At 40.1% G+C, this 17,428-nt stretch overlaps 1 protein-coding gene across 2 annotated transcripts in view; it reads left to right on the top strand.

Annotated features, from left to right (window-relative positions):
* Positions 1-17,428, top strand: part of TRIM55 (tripartite motif containing 55) — a 65,370-nt gene that overhangs the window by 25,848 nt on the left and 22,094 nt on the right. The window contains exons 8-10 of one of the 2 annotated variants that reach the window (XM_077808982.1): positions 5,309-5,511; positions 7,837-8,124; positions 9,699-9,743. In XM_077808982.1, the coding sequence (XP_077665108.1) occupies positions 5,309-5,511; positions 7,837-8,124; positions 9,699-9,743 (536 nt within the window). The remainder of the gene's footprint in view (positions 1-5,308; positions 5,512-7,836; positions 8,125-9,698; positions 9,744-17,428) is intronic. The other variant, XM_077808983.1, reaches the window with a different exon arrangement.

Below are 17,428 nucleotides of genomic sequence, written 5' to 3'. Positions count from 1 at the left end.
ATCCTGCCAATCCTTGATAATTGTTTATTGCTTTTTTCTGACTTCCTTCCAGTTTGTCAATATCTTTCTTGCAATGGGTTGTCCAGAACTAAACAAAATGAGTCAGTTTCTGATCTTACCATTATACATCTACAAAAACTTGTATTCAGTGGAGATACTCCAAATTTACACCAATGTAAATGAGATCAGAAAACTCTTTTCTAATTTGCTGTCTGCTATCGCCTCTAAGTCTCTTTTGGCATTAGTTCTTACCAGGTTTCATCTTCCTCTTGAATAGCTGTGCTTTGTATTATTTTTTCCTAAATGTATTACCTTGTGTTTTTCCTAGTTGAATATCATGTTGACATTTAATTCCCATGTTGTTGATTACTCTAGGCCCTTTATATTAATTCTGTATACTCGCTGGTATTTAAAGTTCCTCTCAATTTAGTATAATCTATGCAGATTTTATTAACTTGCTGAATATTCCTTCCTCTACAAAGATGTTACTTGAGATCAGGACTAAAACAAATGTCTGAGGTTGCCCACTAGACACATCCCTTCAAGTTAATAGTCTGTCCTCTATCATAAGACTTTCTTTACAGTCCTTCAATCCATGCTGACAGTGTTCATATCCAAGCTGATTTTGAGAGGAAGATTTCATGGAACACTGTGCCACATGCTTTAATAAATCCAAATATAGTGCATCTACTAACTTCCCTTCAGCTGCTAATTTTGTATTCCTGACCTGTCCATTAAAAGTCCAATTGGCACCCACAGTGGGGCAGGCAGGTAGGCTCCCTACCCAGCTCCTTGTGGTTCCCAGAAGCAGCTGGCATATCCCTCTGGCTCCTAGGCGCAGGGGCGGCCATGGGAACTCCTACGCACTGCCACTGCCCCAAACACCAGCTCTGCAGCTCCCCTTGGCCTGGAACCATGGCCAATGGGGGTTGCGGGGGCGGCACCTGCAGGCAGAGGCAGCATGCGGACCTGAGCCACCTGGCCCCCCCTCTGCCTAGGAGACAGAGAGACATGCTGGCTACTTCTGGGAGCTGTCTGAGGTAAGCGCCGCCCAGAGCCTGCACCCTGAACCCCCCGCACCTCAATCTCTGCCCCAGCCCTGAGCTCACTCCCTCACCCAAACTCCCTCCCAGAGCCTGCACCCTCTCCCACACCCCAAACCCCTGCCCCAGCTTGGCTGCCCAAAGCCCACACCCTGACCCCCTCCTGCAACTCAATCCCCTGCCCCAACTCGGCTGCCTGGAGTCCACACCCCAACCCCCCTTACCCAGCTCTGAGTCCCCTCCCACACCCAAACTCACTTCTGGAGCCCGCACCCCAACCCCCTGCCCCATCCCTGAGCCCCTGCCCGCACTCCAAACTCCTCGGTCCCAGCCCAAAGCCCCTCCTGCAGTCCAAACACCTCATCCTTGGCCCCATACCAGAGCCCACACCCCCAGCCCAGAGCCTGTACCCCGTCCCACACCCCAACCCCCTGCCCCAGTCCAGAGCCCCTTCCCACACTCTGAACTCTTTGGCCTCAGCCCGAAGCCCATCCCCTGCATGTTGAACCCCTCATCCCTGGTCCCACCCCAGAGTCCGCACCCCCAGCTGGAGCCCTCACCCCCTTCCACACCCCAACCCTCTGCTCCAGACTGGTTAAAATGAGCAAGGGTGGGGCAGACTGAGTGACAGATGGAGGTGGGGATGGAGTGAACAAGGGCGGGGCCTCAGAGAAGGGTTGGGACAGGGGCATGGCCTAGGGGAATTGGGTAGGGCAAGGGTGTTCAATTTTCTCCAAATAGAAAGTTGGCAACCCTATGCCCTAGGGGAGCTTCTGGTGGCTATTTACTAGGGCTGTCAAGCGATTAAAAAATTAATTGTGATTAATCCCCTGATTAAAAAATTAATCACAATTAATTGCTCAGTTAATCACGCAATTAATCGCACTGTTAAACAATAATAGAATACTATTTATTTAAATATTTTTTGATGTTTTCTACATTTTCAAATATATTGATTTGAATTATAACACAGAATACAAAGTGTACAGTGTTCACTTTATATTTATTTTTGATTACAAATATTTGCACTGTAAAGAACAAAAGAAATAGCATTTTTCAATTCACCTAATGCAAGTACGGTAGAGCAATCTCTTTATCATGAAAGTTGAGCTTACAAATGTAGAATTATGCACAAAAAAAACTGCATTCAAAAATAAAACAATGTAAAACTTCAGAGCCTACAAGTCCACTCAGTCCTCTTTCTTGTTCAGCCAAATGGCTCAAACAAGTTTGTTTACATTTGCAGGAGATAATGCTGCCTGCTTCTTGTTCACAATGTCACCTGAAAGTGAGAACAGGAATTCTCATGGCATTGTTGTAGCCGGCTTTGCAAGATATTTATGTGCCAGATGCGCTAAAGATTCATATGTCCCTTCATGCTTCAACTACCATTCCAGAGGACGTGCATCCATGCTGATGACGGGTTTTGCTTGATAACAATCCAAAGTAGTGCAGACCAATGCGTGTTCATTTTCATCATCTGATTCAGATGCCACCAGTAGAAAGTTGATTTTCTGTTTTGGTGATTCGGGGTCTGTAGTTTCCGCATAGGACAGTTGCTCTTTTAAGACTTCTGAAAGCATGCTCCACAACTCATCCCTCAGATTTTGGAAGGCACTTCAGATTCTTAAACTTTGGATCGAGTGCTGTAGCTATCTTTAGAGATCTCACAAGCTCACAATCTTCTTTGTGTTTTGTCAGATCTGCAGTGAAAGTATTCTTAAAATGAACATGTGCTGGGTCATCATCCGAGACTGCTATAACATGAAATATATAGCAAAATGCAGGTAAAACAAAGCAGGACACATACAATTCTCCCCCAAGGAGTTCAGTCACAAATTTAATTAATGCATTTGTCATAAATATAAAGGGAAGGGTAAACCCCTTTGAAATCCCTCCTGGCCAGGGGAAAGCTCCTCTCACCTGTAAAGGGTTAAGAAGCTAAAGGTAACCTCGCTGGCACCTGACCAAAATGACCAATGAGGAGACAAGATACTTTCAAAAGCTGGGAGGAGGAAGAGAAACAAAGGGTCTGTGTCTGTCTGTATGCTGGTCTTGGCCAGGGATAGACCAGGAATGGAGTCTTAAGGACGCGTCCAAACAGCTCTTCCCCAGTAACCAGTATTAGTTTGGTGGTGGTAGCGGCCAGTCCAAGGACAACGGGGGGAATATTTTGTACCTTGGGGAAGTTTTGACCTAAGCTGGTAAAGATAAGCTTAGGAGGTTTTTCATGTCAAGGTTCTCCCCCCACTCTGAACTGAGGGTACAGATGTGGGGACCTGCATGAAAAACCTCCTAAGCTTATCTTTACCAGCTTAGGTCAAAACTTCCCCAAGGTACAAAATATTCCCCCCATTGTCCTTGGACTGGCCGCTACCACCACCAAACTAATACTGGTTACTGGGGAAGAGCTGTTTGGACGCGTCCTTCCCCCCAAAATACTTCCCAAAACCTTGCACCCCACTTCCTGGACAAGGTTTGGTAAAAAGCCTCACCAATTTGCCTAGGTGACTACAGACCCAGACCCTTGGATCTTAAGAACAATGAATAATCCTCCCAACACTTGCACCCCCCCTTTCCTGGGAAATGTTGAATAAAAAGCCTCACCAATTTGCATAGGTGACCACAGACCCAAACCCTTGGATCTGAGAACAATGAAAAAGCATTCAGTTTTTTACAAGAAGACTTTTAATAAAAAATAGAAGTAAATAGAAATAAAGAAATCCCCCCTGTAAAATCAGGATGGTAGATATCTTATAGGGTAATTAGATTCAAAAACATAGAGAACCCCTCTAGGCAAAACCTTAAGTTACAAAAAAGATACACAGACAGAAATAGTTATTCTATTCAGCACAATTCTTTTCTCAGCCATTTAAAGAAATCATAATCTAACACATACGTAGCTAGATTACTTACTAAAAGTTCTAAGACTCCATTCCTGGTCTATCCCTGGCCAAGACCAGCATACAGACAGACACAGACCCTTTGTTTCTCTCCCTCCTCCCACCTTTTGAAAGTATCTTGTGTCCTCATTGGTCATTTTGGTCAGGTGCCAGCGAGGTTACCTTTAGCTTCTTAACCCTTTACAGGTGAGAGGAGCTTTCCCCTGGCCAGGAGGGATTTCAAAGGGGTTTACCCTTCCCTTTATATTTATGACAGCATTATTTTTTAATGAGCGTCATACACATGGAAGCATGTCCTCTGGAATGGTGGCCGAAGCATGAAGAGGCATACGAATGTTTAGCATATCTGGCACGTAAATACCTTGCAATGCCGACTACAAAAGTTCCATGCGAACACCTGTTCTCACTTGCTGGTGACATTGTAAATAAGAAGTGGGCAGCATTATCTCCTATAAATGTAAACAAACTCGTTTGTCTTAGCAATTGGCTGAACAAGATGTAGGACTGAATGAACTTGTAGGCTCTGAAGTTTTACATTGTTTTGTTTGAGTGCAGTTATGTAACAAAAAAAAAATCTACATTTGTAAGTTGCACTTTCACGACAAAGAGATTGCACTACAGTACTTGTATGAGGTGAACTGAAAAATACTATTTCTTTTGTTTATCATTTTACAGTGCAAATATTTGTAATCAATAATATAAGCAGTGTATATAAGTGAGCACTGTACACTTTGTATTCTGTGTAGTAATTGAAATCAATATATTTGAAAATGTAGAAAACAGAATACCAATTGAAATGTATTAAATATTTTTGGATTTTTAACAATGTGATTAAAACTGTGATTAATCACAATTAATTTTTTTTTAGTTAATCTCGTGAGTTAACTGTGATTAATTGACAGCTCTACTTTTTTACCTCAGGCAGGGGGAATGCAACTGCTGCAACACCCTGTGGCAGAATACAGTCTGTGTGCCTGTCTCCAGCACCTGTGGGGAGCCTACACTGTTGATGGCTCTGGCCGGCTTGCCCAGTCCTCGTGCTCAAGGCCTGTGCACAGAGATGCAACGTGTGGGGAGACAGCTCCTCCTTGGTCTCTGTCTCTCTCTTGCATCATCTTCCTTCCTTTTGCATGCATCCAGGGCAGATTCCAGTCTTGCCCTTATGAGCATCAGCTGGAATTAAAGCACAAGTTGTACTGTCCCTTGAAAAAAATGTCACTTTGGGTGCCTTTTTGCTATCAATAGACCTACTGTATAGTTACCACAGTAACTTCATATTTCTAAATCTCTGTGTTGTATAAAGAGCATACCCCATGTATTGTTGTGTTAACCTAGTGCTGTGCTTATGTGAATGTTTATTAGAGGAGGAGGGTGATGAGGAAGATGAGGATGTGATGGAAGGTGAAGAGTTTGATGAAGTCCGCACAGAGTCATCTGGTGAGGAGGAAGAGGTAGCTGAGAAAGTATCCCAGCAATCTCAGCCAGACTCAGAACCCAAGAGTACAACAGGAGACCCTCAGACTGAACCAGCCCCCTCACTATCACCAGGTGCCTCATTTAGTCAGGTAATTGCACCCAACCATTCTCCATCCTATCAGCTATGCTGAATGTTTCCTCCATTCTAGAGCACTATGAATGACCTAATCTGACCCGATAGATGCTGAAACATATGTCAGAAACATGTCAAAAATATAGCTCATTCAAGGAAGAAAGCAAAGATTTTACTGCCATTGTTTATATTCAAGCTGTGTATGTGTGTGAGTTCATTGGTTTAAAAAAACAACAACGGTGTTCTCTTATGTAAATCAAGGAACATTTGGTTATTAAGGCTTAAAACCCTTAAGAACTGACAACTCGATGCTCAGTTTTGTTGTTTGTTCTTTTGCTTAGTAGAAACTAACAGTTATAATAACTGAGGTGAGAAGTAAAAACATGTGTACCAAGAGAACTTCACCTTTAGCATGCCTTCTGAAGAGTTCATTAGCCATATTACCTGACCTCACTAATCTTTTGTTCCTATGAATGACATTTACCTTCCCTTGGTGGTCTTGTCACTGGGGTCGGGGATATCATTTAGAAGTTCATGTTTCCGTGTTAGATACAGAGAAGTAAGGCTGCTTGTTATGAAATGGCAGCCCAAACATGTTCTGGATTTGAAATATCTTTATATTTGAAGCCATGTATTTAGGATATATTTTATATCTTTGTACTTTCTCTCCTGGAATACAATTAAAATAAAACACCAATGACTGATACTTTGTGAGATCTGCACCAAAACAATACTTGCTAATCTCCTTCAGCTGTCAATATCAGCAATTAATTTACCAAGCAGGACAAATTCATCTCTTCTGCAGCTCCAGTTAAGTCCTTACTCCAGCACATTGACAGTAGTGCACAAACAAGGAAGCAAATAAAGAGTCCATGTTTATGGCAAAGTTCTGATTTAACAGTAGCAGAAGGGAGAGGGGGGAAATAAATGATCTAGATTTATTCCTTCTTTGATCTATTTGAGGGCTTACACAGGTTCATGCCTATTCTCTGTGGATATTCTTAAATCAGTTTAGAAATGGCATATATCTATTTAACTTGATTCTTTACCAACTTAATCTAAATCTAAATAAGCAAATTTAAACTGATTTCAGAGTGTTCAGATGCAGAGTTGCACTAATTAAACTAAACCAGTTTAACTAAACTAGTGCAACTTCATATGTAGACCAGGCCTAATTATAAACTGAACTGCCTCATAATTTTGTGAAGTCCAACACCTCCTGAGCTAAAAAGAATATAGAGACATGCTGGTCTAGCTCATTAGTAATTTAAAAAAGCCATTATGAGTTGATCAGACTGGCATGTGGGGGATGCAATGTGCAGGATGCTTGCAGTTTAGCTTTTTCCTGTTGGCCTAGGGGAAAGCAAAGTAAAAATGTTGTTATGTCTAGTCATCTGTACTAATGGTACCATGCGGTCAAAACCTGCAGTTGACTAGTCTGGAAAGACGTTGATAGAGACGGTGCTGTTCTGTCAGTTGCTCCAGTCATTGATAAGGTATAATTACAGTAATCTATTATATATAAACAGTCGTGTGGTGGGCAAGCATTTATCTCTGTTGTCATTATAGTCTGTTTATTCTACCTGCTCACGTCAACAGAATCAATGTTGAATGATACAATTCTGTATATTTATTTAAAAAAATAAATTATTGTCCCAATCGCAAACCCAAGGAAGTGATTTAAAAGACTCCAATTGACTTCAGTGGGCAGTGGGTCAGACCCCACATGTATGCTCTTCAATGTCTGAGGCCAGTACTAGAAGTTCTTATGCATTGTGTAGTATAGTTTTAGCTCAGTGATTAAACAGAGATGGGTGTTCACCTGAGTATGAGCTCAGTTAACTCTGAGTAAGAACCTCCAGATTGGCACTTAGACATTTCTGTACACTGGATAGTTTTTAGGTAATATCTCAAAAATAAAGGACCTCATTCTCCTCTCAGACCATTTTTTACTATAATGTGACTTCATTGACTTTGGTGGAGTTATTCTTAATTTATACTTGAGAAGAGAATCAGGCCAAAGTGTGTAATGAAATTAATAAAAGGAACATCTCCTTCAGTCTTTTCTCAAGCAAGGTTCCCTCTGAAACTAATGGGAAGTTTTGCTGAGTGGGGCTGCAGGATTTGTATTTGTATTTTCCATAGATATACTATCCAAATGCTACACACTTTTGCTCTGTATTTCAGTTATCATTCTTTTGGACCTCAAACAATAAATTCTTTGCAGTGAGATAAAAACAAACCTGGCATGCAGAGAAATATGGGCTGAACACAGGAAGGTAACATAGTACACTCTGCTTGTGTGTTTTTTTTTGTTTTTACTTTATCTATCCTGATGAAGGGTGAGGTGGTGCCAAGTGGTGGTCGACAGACTGCAGAGTCTGAAACACAAATGCCATCAACAGCAGAAACCATCGATCCCTTGTTTTACCCTAGTTGGTATAAGGCCAAATCTCGGCAAGCAAGCAGCCCAAGTTTGACCCAGCTGAGTGATGGGTTGGGCCAAGTAGGGCCATCTGTTTCTCTGGAAATGAATGTAAAGAAGGCAGAAACTACAGAAGCCGCAACAAGCAATGAGCGTGTACCTGGGAGTGGTAAGGAAACTAACACAACTGCAGCTACTTCCCAGGTTAGTGTTAATGATCTCTCAAAGTGTATTTGCATGCAGCCGGGGTCCAACTGGAATATAATATTGACGGAAAATTTGTTTTTAAAAAAATGCAGAGGCAAACTATTATCTCAGAAATATGGAAATACAACTCAGTGTGATTTCAATAAAGTCTGTAAATTTAATACAGTTGATTTAAAAAGTATTGTGGGCCAGACTCTCAAACTTAGGAATCCACAGTGGTGTGCACATATTTGCTTGTGCCTAACTTATGTGGCAGTGCACCCAATATGTGGAAGCAAATGCCTGAGGCGCTCATGCATGCAATCAGTTAGATGTCAGACACATGTCTAATTGGCCATGTCTGCACACATCAGGTATTTACACATTAGTGGCAAAGAAATCCATACAGTTACCTTCATGTAATGTTGACAATCTGAGTCTGGATGTCACATGCCATTTTACAACTATTGCATAGGCAGCTGTTGCTTCAGACTTATCTACTGTAGTTTTACTGCTGTATCTGTCACACATCTGGAATGTACGGTTGCTCTTGGTTAGCCTTTTCTCTATGCACAGTGGGCTATGCAAGCATCAGGATTCTTTTGTTTGTCTGACAGCAATTCTAAAAGCATGGTGTGATTTAAATCAATTTTGCATTGTAAATAACTGTTCCAAAAGTTTTCTTTCAAGAGTGTTTACAATATGATCAAAGATCAGTATGAACATCAGAAATGCTAGCCCTGTATTAGCATGTCACTATTATGACATCAATATTGATGGAATAATGGGATGTCATGTGTTTTTTATATTTCTTCTTAAAAGGACACTCTCAGAGTTGGCAGACCCCAAATTTGACTTTTTCCTCTCTGTTTGTTTGTGAAGTCCATGTAATTCTTAAGGGACCAAAGATTCATGGAGTGGAGCTGAGGGACATGTGAAAAATTTGCACAACACACATGCGCCAGCATTTGTATGTGTAAATTGGTTAAGGCCTAAATTTAAAAAGTATCCATTAATTTGGAATGTCTCCATTTCTGGGTGCCGAACTCAAGAGATGTAGGTTTTTGAAGATGTAGACCTCCTGTTTTTGAAGATTGCTTGTGTGCATGCTTGTGTGTGCCGTGTGTGTCATGTGCCTGTGCGTGTGTGTCGCAAATACTTCAGTGCTATGTTTTTTCTTAAAATTAAAAAAGAAAATTTAAAAAATCAGTGTCAGCAGTTTGGCGCTCATGAGCAACCCTACAATGATAAACCAGTGTGTTGCGGGGGGGGAAAAAGATAAAGAAACAAGAGTAAATTCAGATATGGCGTACCGGGACAGAGCTCTAATGACTGAGGGCCCAATCCAATAACCATTGAAGTCAGTGGAAAGATTTTCATTGATGTCAGTCATAATGAAGTCTAAATTTGGCCTACAGTTTTCAGTGTTAATCCTTCCAGGCCAGGATTTTATTTGTAAACAAGAGTAGAATAAAAATATTTTTAAAATTATGAAATCTACCATGACAACGTTGTCTTAAGTGTGTTCCAGACAAGATGGCAAAAGCAGGCAATATTCAAAGTGGAACTTCTTGTTGCTGTTGTTTCAACAGAACTGTTACAAAGAATTAGGGCCCCATCCTGCACTCCACACTCAGGTAAAATAGCCATTTACTTACCTTAGTGGTTGACTTGCCTGTGTAAGGACTGTAGTTTCGGGCCTTTATTTATCAGGAGCAGTAAAATAGCAGAAATAAATGTTTCATATGACTTTTACTTTTTGGAAAACCTACTGCAGTGGCTTTCAAGCAAACCAATGAAGCAAACTGAAGCAATTAAGGAAAGAAGAATTATAAGAGTAAACAAGGGGGAAAGAATATTTTTTTAGATTTGTGACAATTCCTGATGGTTGCGAATCATTGTGTACTGGTTACCATACTTCAATATCTGTTGGAAATAAGTATGATGCGTATGTACATTGCTGGAGGGATAGCAGTGAGCAAATAATGGGGGTGTGGTTCTGGGGTTGGGAAGAATTATGGGTGAGATCCACAAAAGAAGGTGGGTAGTCATGGTATTGTAGGTCAGAAGGGTTGGTGGGAATGTGTTTTTTAGTGGAAGAGTGGTGAAGCAGTGCTGGAACTAAGAGAAATGGCGAGGTCATATGTAAAACGGCCTCTGCCATGTGGCAGTGATCATGTTAAGCAGGCAAACTTTAGTTTGTTTTCTGCCTGTGATTTTAACAAAGACCAATCTGGCATAGTTTCTAGAGTCATTGATAAACCAAATAGAGACTGGGTATTTTCATCATGTCCCTGTTTTCACCAAGCTCTTAAGTTAAATAATGACATGTAAAAGAATAACTGAAAAAAGTGTTCTGAAAACTGAATCTCTTCATCAAACCCAGCATTGACGAGCCCAGTTTACTATGACAACGTTAGTGAAGCATTCTTCTTATTTCCTCACAGGAGTTAGCATTCTGCATATCAGTTTTGGCTTTTCTTATCATACTGCATCATCTCTGGAGTCAGATTCAATACATGATTTTTACTTTAATGGGTAGGAAATGTTTTGTTTTACCATTAACTAACAGCTCAAGTAGTTTCTCTGGTGATGTTTCTAGGTGATTCATAAAGGATTTTTTCCCTTTCTGCCATCTAAAAAGAACCATGCTATCTTATAATACCTGCTGCCTAAAGCTTTTTCTCCTCACCCTCCCAAAATGCCATCCTAGAGTTTAATCCCGCATGGTTACAAATTAAATATCCCTCATTTAAAAAATGAGGGAAACCCTGCATCGAATTCATGGGCTCATATTTCAGTTGTTGTTAGGCATATCAGTAGCTATTTGAAACTATAAATCAATAATAACAACAAAACTACCACTATGTTTGTGATCTTTTTATAACCTAGTCATGCAAACTTACCCAATGAGTAGTGAGCTTTGTTACAATCTTAAAAGTATCACTTTGTATGAGAAAGGGGTTTCTTTAGGAGCTACAATGCAGATGAAAGACTCTACATACAGATTTAAAATTCTGCTCCTTACCTGCTCATGACAGCAAACTATTTATTATGTGAAAGAAACAATTGTCATTCATAAGGTCAGAGACCATTTTGTCATAGATCTTTCTCACTTTTGTCCTAGAGGTTTTGGGGGTTATTTTGGTTTTGGTTTAGTTTTTGAGGTCCCTGAGGCTGAGTACTTTTGGGTCAGTTTCCCCGCTCTGTGCATGCATGTAACTCCTGTTGTCACTAATGATAAGAACACTACTGGTGAGAACAGATCCGTAATAAAATATCAAGTTGTACATTTTACAGCACTGGGCACTGGCCTGTTCTGGAAAAGGTACTAAGTCTTTGGACTGAATAGTTTTTTTGACTAGTGTTATTTCTCACAGTACTTAAGGAAGGAAAATTATCCTCCTTTAGAATAACATGTGAGCCAGATTCAACCCTGCCAACACAGTAGGTATAATGTGTATCCTCTGCAGTGGACTGAGCCATTATTCCCCTGGGGGATTCCACCCCAGTATCCCTCTGGGTTTTCAGTGTGGGAGGGCAACAGGAATTCATTGAAACTGCTCATTCCCTTTCTACTCTGGCTATGTTCCTTCCCCTGCCAAAACTGCCTGTTTCTGGGGTGTTCTGCCTGCGGGTCCACTTCAGCAGACGGGAGGTTGCAGCTACTTTTCTCCTTTGTTACCTCCCTCCCAGTCCACATTTTGTTTCTGTTGTTCTGTGCCTGAGTTTATGCCAGGAGAAGCTGAGTATACCTGGGAATTCATCTGGTCCTGAAAATAACATGGAGCAAAATAATTCCTACCTGAGGCTGAAATATTTCTATCCTGTTTGGATGAGGGACTTATTTTGATGGGATTGTTTATAGAACCTGAAAATTTCCAGAGAGCTCTAGTGAACTACTGGTTTGCTGACAGACCACAGTATCAAAGGCCAGGTGGGATTTTGCAGTACTTGCTGTTTACAACCACCAATGCAGTAACCCCAAATGCCTTCTTGCCTGCCTTTCACTCTGGGGCACAATGGCTTTACACATGATTTGCAACAAATAAAGCAAGATAGAAGGTGACCAGAACGTTGGCAGTGGAAGTCTTGGCAGAGCTTGAGCAACTGAAATTTTTGAAGCCTTATCCTCTTATCTGCTGTTAAAGGCACAGAAAGTGTTCTGTGCCTCCATCAAAGGCTCTGTGAAACTTGAACAGCAGACCTTTTGTGGCTTGCCTCTGTCCAGCAATCTGGAGCAATCAGCTATTGAGATTTCAGAGCAATACACTCAGGGGTCAAATGCAGCATCTTCTAGGTTTTGAGTTTCACCCAGTATAGCTTGATGCAGTGCTGAACTGTGTTGGGCCACATCACATATCTGGATTATGTCTGTTTTGTCTGGTTCAGAACAGTGAGGAAACATTGGGCCCTCTGTGAGAGTAAGTTGCCAGGTGTGCTCAACAGGGCACTGATTAAATCCTGTTCAATAAACTGTCATTCAACACTGATAATCTTGCAAGCTACTGACAGAGATTTAATCTCCCATATTTAGGAGTGATTACTGAGAAGATTACAGCAAAGCAATTCTGATAATATCTAGAGGGCTCATATCTCCTTGACTCTGGTTAGCCTAATTTCAGACATGAATATGGAAAACAAACAGATTTAGTAGCACTGTTGATGATCTCTTCCTAAAACTGAATAAACCATGTGGTGCAGGTCATATTAAATCTAGCAGCCACCTTTAATACCATTTAGCCATAAGGTATTGTTGATACAATTCTACATCAGACTGGAATGGATGGATTAGCCCTTGAGTTGCTAATCCTTTACTCCTTTATGAATAAATGATCACAGTGGGTGATGTTGGGTAGTTTTTCTTCTACTCCACATAACCTTTTATACAGAGTGCTGGAAGGGTCTATCTCATCCCTGCCACTATGTCCTCCTCTAATTATTGATAAATATATTGTATAATTCCAATGGAGTTAATGTAACTCATTGACTTTGTCCAGAATCTCATCAACTTAATCTATCCTTTCTGGTTTCTATCCATTGGGTTTTTGCTGTATTCCATTGATATTTAATCATTTCACAATGTTTCTTCTCAAGCCCCGCTACCTTTATTTCTAATAACTGAATCCCCTACAGCCCTCCCTAACTCTCATTGCTACTTACTACAACCCTTCCAGCATCTGGAAGAATTTTCTTGATGCGTAAGTAATGGCCATCCTGCTGTGCATCTGCTGGAAGAAAGGGATCCCCTCCAAGACCAGTAACATTTTTTACTAATTCCTAAGGAGAGTTTGCCACAATCCTGACTGCTGCACCAGAGAGAGAGAAATGCATCTCTGAATAGACATACCCTATTAAAATAGACTGAAAGTAGTAAATTATACAACTTCCTGTAGGCCACAAATCATATCTGGATTTATTTATTTTTATCATAATTAGTTTAGAATAATTTCTGTATTTCACTTGCAATGGTCACCAACATAGTGTGGTCCAAAGAGCAGCAACCCGATCTCCCAAAAGCAAAATAAAGAATAGTTGCATAAATAACCAAGTAATTACATATGGATGATAAAATAGTTTTTATGCAAATGACCTTAGAGACCAAAATATCCCTATCCTTTACCCACTTCTTATGGCATGATTAAATAAATAGTCAAGGAGCCACGAGAGACCATATGCCCTGAGACCCCAAATACTGGAAATGCTGATAGCTTTCTGCATTTAATTATTTTTAATTTCAAAAGGTATTTTGAAAAAAATAAACCATAAGGAAAAGAGCATAATGTTATTCTCATACTTAATTTCCCATGAGCACAAATATGCTCTATGTATTCCTGTAATAGTATATTTAAATTTCAAAAACAAACAGAAATAAATGAAAATTAAATTATGTTCTGTACATTTCATTGAGAGACTCATAATGTCAGATTCTATTCAAATTACTACCACACCAGTGCATCTTTTAGCATAAATTATACAGATAAAGTACAAATGACAGCCTGTTTTGTGTATCAATATCTGCACTTCTTTCACAGTGCTGGAATTTCAGTATGTAAAAACCAAGTGATAATTCACCATTGCTCATGTTTGTCATACATGCATAATATAACATTTTACAGCGCTTATTAATGCAGTAAAGATCATGTATTCTTTAAACAGTTAAAAAGCTGGCATCTTTGTATTTTTAAATGATTCACCAAAGTAAATTTTTCTGTTTTGTCAGTAGATCATACAGGCAAAGATGAGTATTGCTGTGTTGTGTTTATGGTCTTGGGTCCTTAATAAATAAGGTTTACCAGTCAGATCATAAAATGGAGGTCTTCATATATTAGCCGTCCCATTCTTGAGTTTGAGTAAAAATTTAGGGCTTGTCTACATAGAGAAGCAATTCTGAAGTAAGATAAGGTGTAAATTTAAAGTGCTATAGCTTTTCCGGAATAACTCCCTATATAGACACTCTTATATTAGAAGAGTCCACACACACAGTTTTTCCACAATAACTATTCCAATCAATTTCCTTGTGTAGACAAGCTCTTAGTCCCTGGTCCAGTGAAACACGTAAACAGTTCCATTAACGACGGTGCCTTCAGTGGGAGTACTCATGTGCCCAAAGTTAAGCATAAGCCCAAAGTACTTAATTAAATGCTTTGCTGGATGAGGCCCTAAGTAAGATCCTTAGGATTTGGCCCTGGAGATGGGCAGAAAGAAAAAACCTTGATACAAACACCTCTGAAATTGGGAGTACTGTATTCAAAAGTCTGCACTTGGATCCAAGTTTTGTGAACAGGTCCTATATATCTCATATGCCAAACCAAAAACTTGATCCAAATACCAGGGGCACAGGCTTACCATGTTATGCAGACAAAACTACACAGGATCATTTCAGGGGACAAGACAAGATGTCACATTTATTATAACACAGTTTGATTTATGACCAATAACTAATATCTAATACCTATGTATACTCACACACACACACCCCAAGTGTTCTGCAGCTGCTAGATAGTTACCAGTCCTGAATGTAGCTTGAGTTCGTGGCTTGGGTTCGTAGCTTGTGGTGGCTAACTGGCCAGGAAAGCCGGGCACAAGGAAGAGCTGGGTCTCTGCTGGGCATGCACCGATGCCCTTCCATGTTGGCTGCAGAATGTTACCCTCCAAAGTCTTCCATCTCATCCATCCTTTTTGTAGGCTTTAGTTTGAATCCAGAGTCTATAGGACTTGCTGTGTCATGCTGCCTCTGGGTTCAGTGTGATTGATCACCCATCAATTACAGACATGACTTTCAGCCTGGGACCTGGCTTTGATGTTTCTTCAGTTGTACTTTTGTTCTTTTCTTTTTAGGGTGGACTCTTCTTGCTTTGTCAGGGCTGTTGTCTGCATCTTCAGCCGTTGGTATTTACACTTTATTTCATCAGGACAGGCTGGGGCTGGAGGTTGATTCCATCATCCATCCATACCTCATTCACACATCTAAACTAAACTAATAAGATTACAGCAGGATTTTGCAAAAATGAAGGTTGGAGCAAGCTTTTACAAAATGGAGCGAGCATTTTAAAATGGAGTTTGGGACAAGTTAAAATGGAGTTTGAGTTACAATATGGACAAGTGTAAGGAATGGCAAACAGCAAACAGAAGTTCCAATATACACAAGTATAATGAATGACAAACAGAGAGCGGAAGTTACAATGTTGAAACAGTGCAAGTGTCAGTGATTTAAGCAGCAATTGGATTGCAAGTGAAACTCAATTACCCAGTTATTGGGGTCCCTGGTTTTATGAATGAATGTAGTTTCATTTATAAAACTTTACTTATGAAGTTATATTAATAAAGTGAACCATTAAAAACAATTTCATTGATCAGTTCTACAACCTAAGGCCAAACATTTTTAAAGGTGGGTGTCTAAAGTTAGACGCCTAATTCGCCGTTTAAGCACCTATATAAGTGCTACTTATTTTCAGAGGTGCTGTACGTCTGCTGCTTCCACTGAAGTAAGTGCTAAGTACTTCTAGACATCAAGCTACTTATTTATGTTACTAAATATGGATCTAGCTACCTAACTTTAGGCAAAGAAGCTTGACTTTGGAGATCTAAATTCTCTCCCTTGATTTACTCATGCAGATATCTGATATCTGATCCAATCCATGCACTTCAGGATCAGTGTCTGTCTGAGTCTCTGGTTTCTCTAGTTATTTTGTCTCAGATGAGGTACAGAGTACAATATTTTGTAGTCCAAATGAATTACTAGCAACACGTCATAGAGCCAAGAGTCTAAAAAAATACCATCATTCAAAGGGACTAAACCACATGTGTCTAGCTGAAAAGGAAATTCAAGTTAAATCATCCACAAACCATACTCGATTTCATTTCCCTTTGCAGTCAGTATCTACAGTGCTGTAATTCTGTGAGGATATAACCTATAATAAAGATGAGCTGTTTGGAGAGAGAAATGCTAACTGAATGACGTATGTTATTCTTGTTTCATGTTTCTTGTTTAAAATTTTCCGTTACTTGGTTGTAACCTTATGCTATCTGCTAGAATTAACATAGGGACATTTCTCGCTGTATTCACACACTTGTAGTTATATTTGCCCCAGTTGCTGAATACTTTTATTTCTTTCAGCTGTGGATCCTCAGTATATTTGCCCATGAGATAGTATTAAATCAAATGTCAGCGAGGTCTGTAATTGAGTACATTTTAGCTAATTGCTAGTCATGTAAAAGTATTTTAAATATGCAATATAGATAGAGCATGGACAAAACAGATTATTAAAAGAAATGTGAAATCACACACTGACTTACTGCTCCTATACATCTGGTTTTCAGTTGTATTTATGTACTCTGTGAAGGGGCATTTCTAAATTTCAGTGTAGTGATCCTTTAGAATTATTTTAGCCCTTTATTTTAGACATAAATAATTTTCTCACTCTCCCCTCCCCTCCCCCAATATCAAGACTCAGTCCTGCAAGCCTTGCTCACCTCAATAGTTCTTTTGAAGTCTATAGGACTACTATTGTCAGTAAGACTTACTTATGAGAGTTTAGCTTTGGAGGACTGGATCTTATGCAAAAAACATCTAGAGGCAAAGTCTTCCTCTCAGTGCCATATGATATCTTGATTCTAACATGCTCTCTTTACCAGAATGAACTTTTATGGACCCCCAACTGCCACCCTAAAACAGGCCAAAAAAGTCCTGTAAGATCCTCAAGGCAGCTCTCAGCTCCACTATTCTGCTCTCCCTATATGAATAGATGCACATAGCATCATCATGAAAGATATGCATAGAGGGAGAACAGAATATCAGAACTTGAGCTTTGCCCTGTGG

The sequence above is a fragment of the Eretmochelys imbricata genome, chromosome 2, assembly GCF_965152235.1.
Source record: "Eretmochelys imbricata isolate rEreImb1 chromosome 2, rEreImb1.hap1, whole genome shotgun sequence".
Lineage (NCBI taxonomy): Eukaryota > Metazoa > Chordata > Testudines > Cheloniidae > Eretmochelys > Eretmochelys imbricata.
This window is presented reverse-complemented; position numbering and strand designations above follow the sequence as displayed.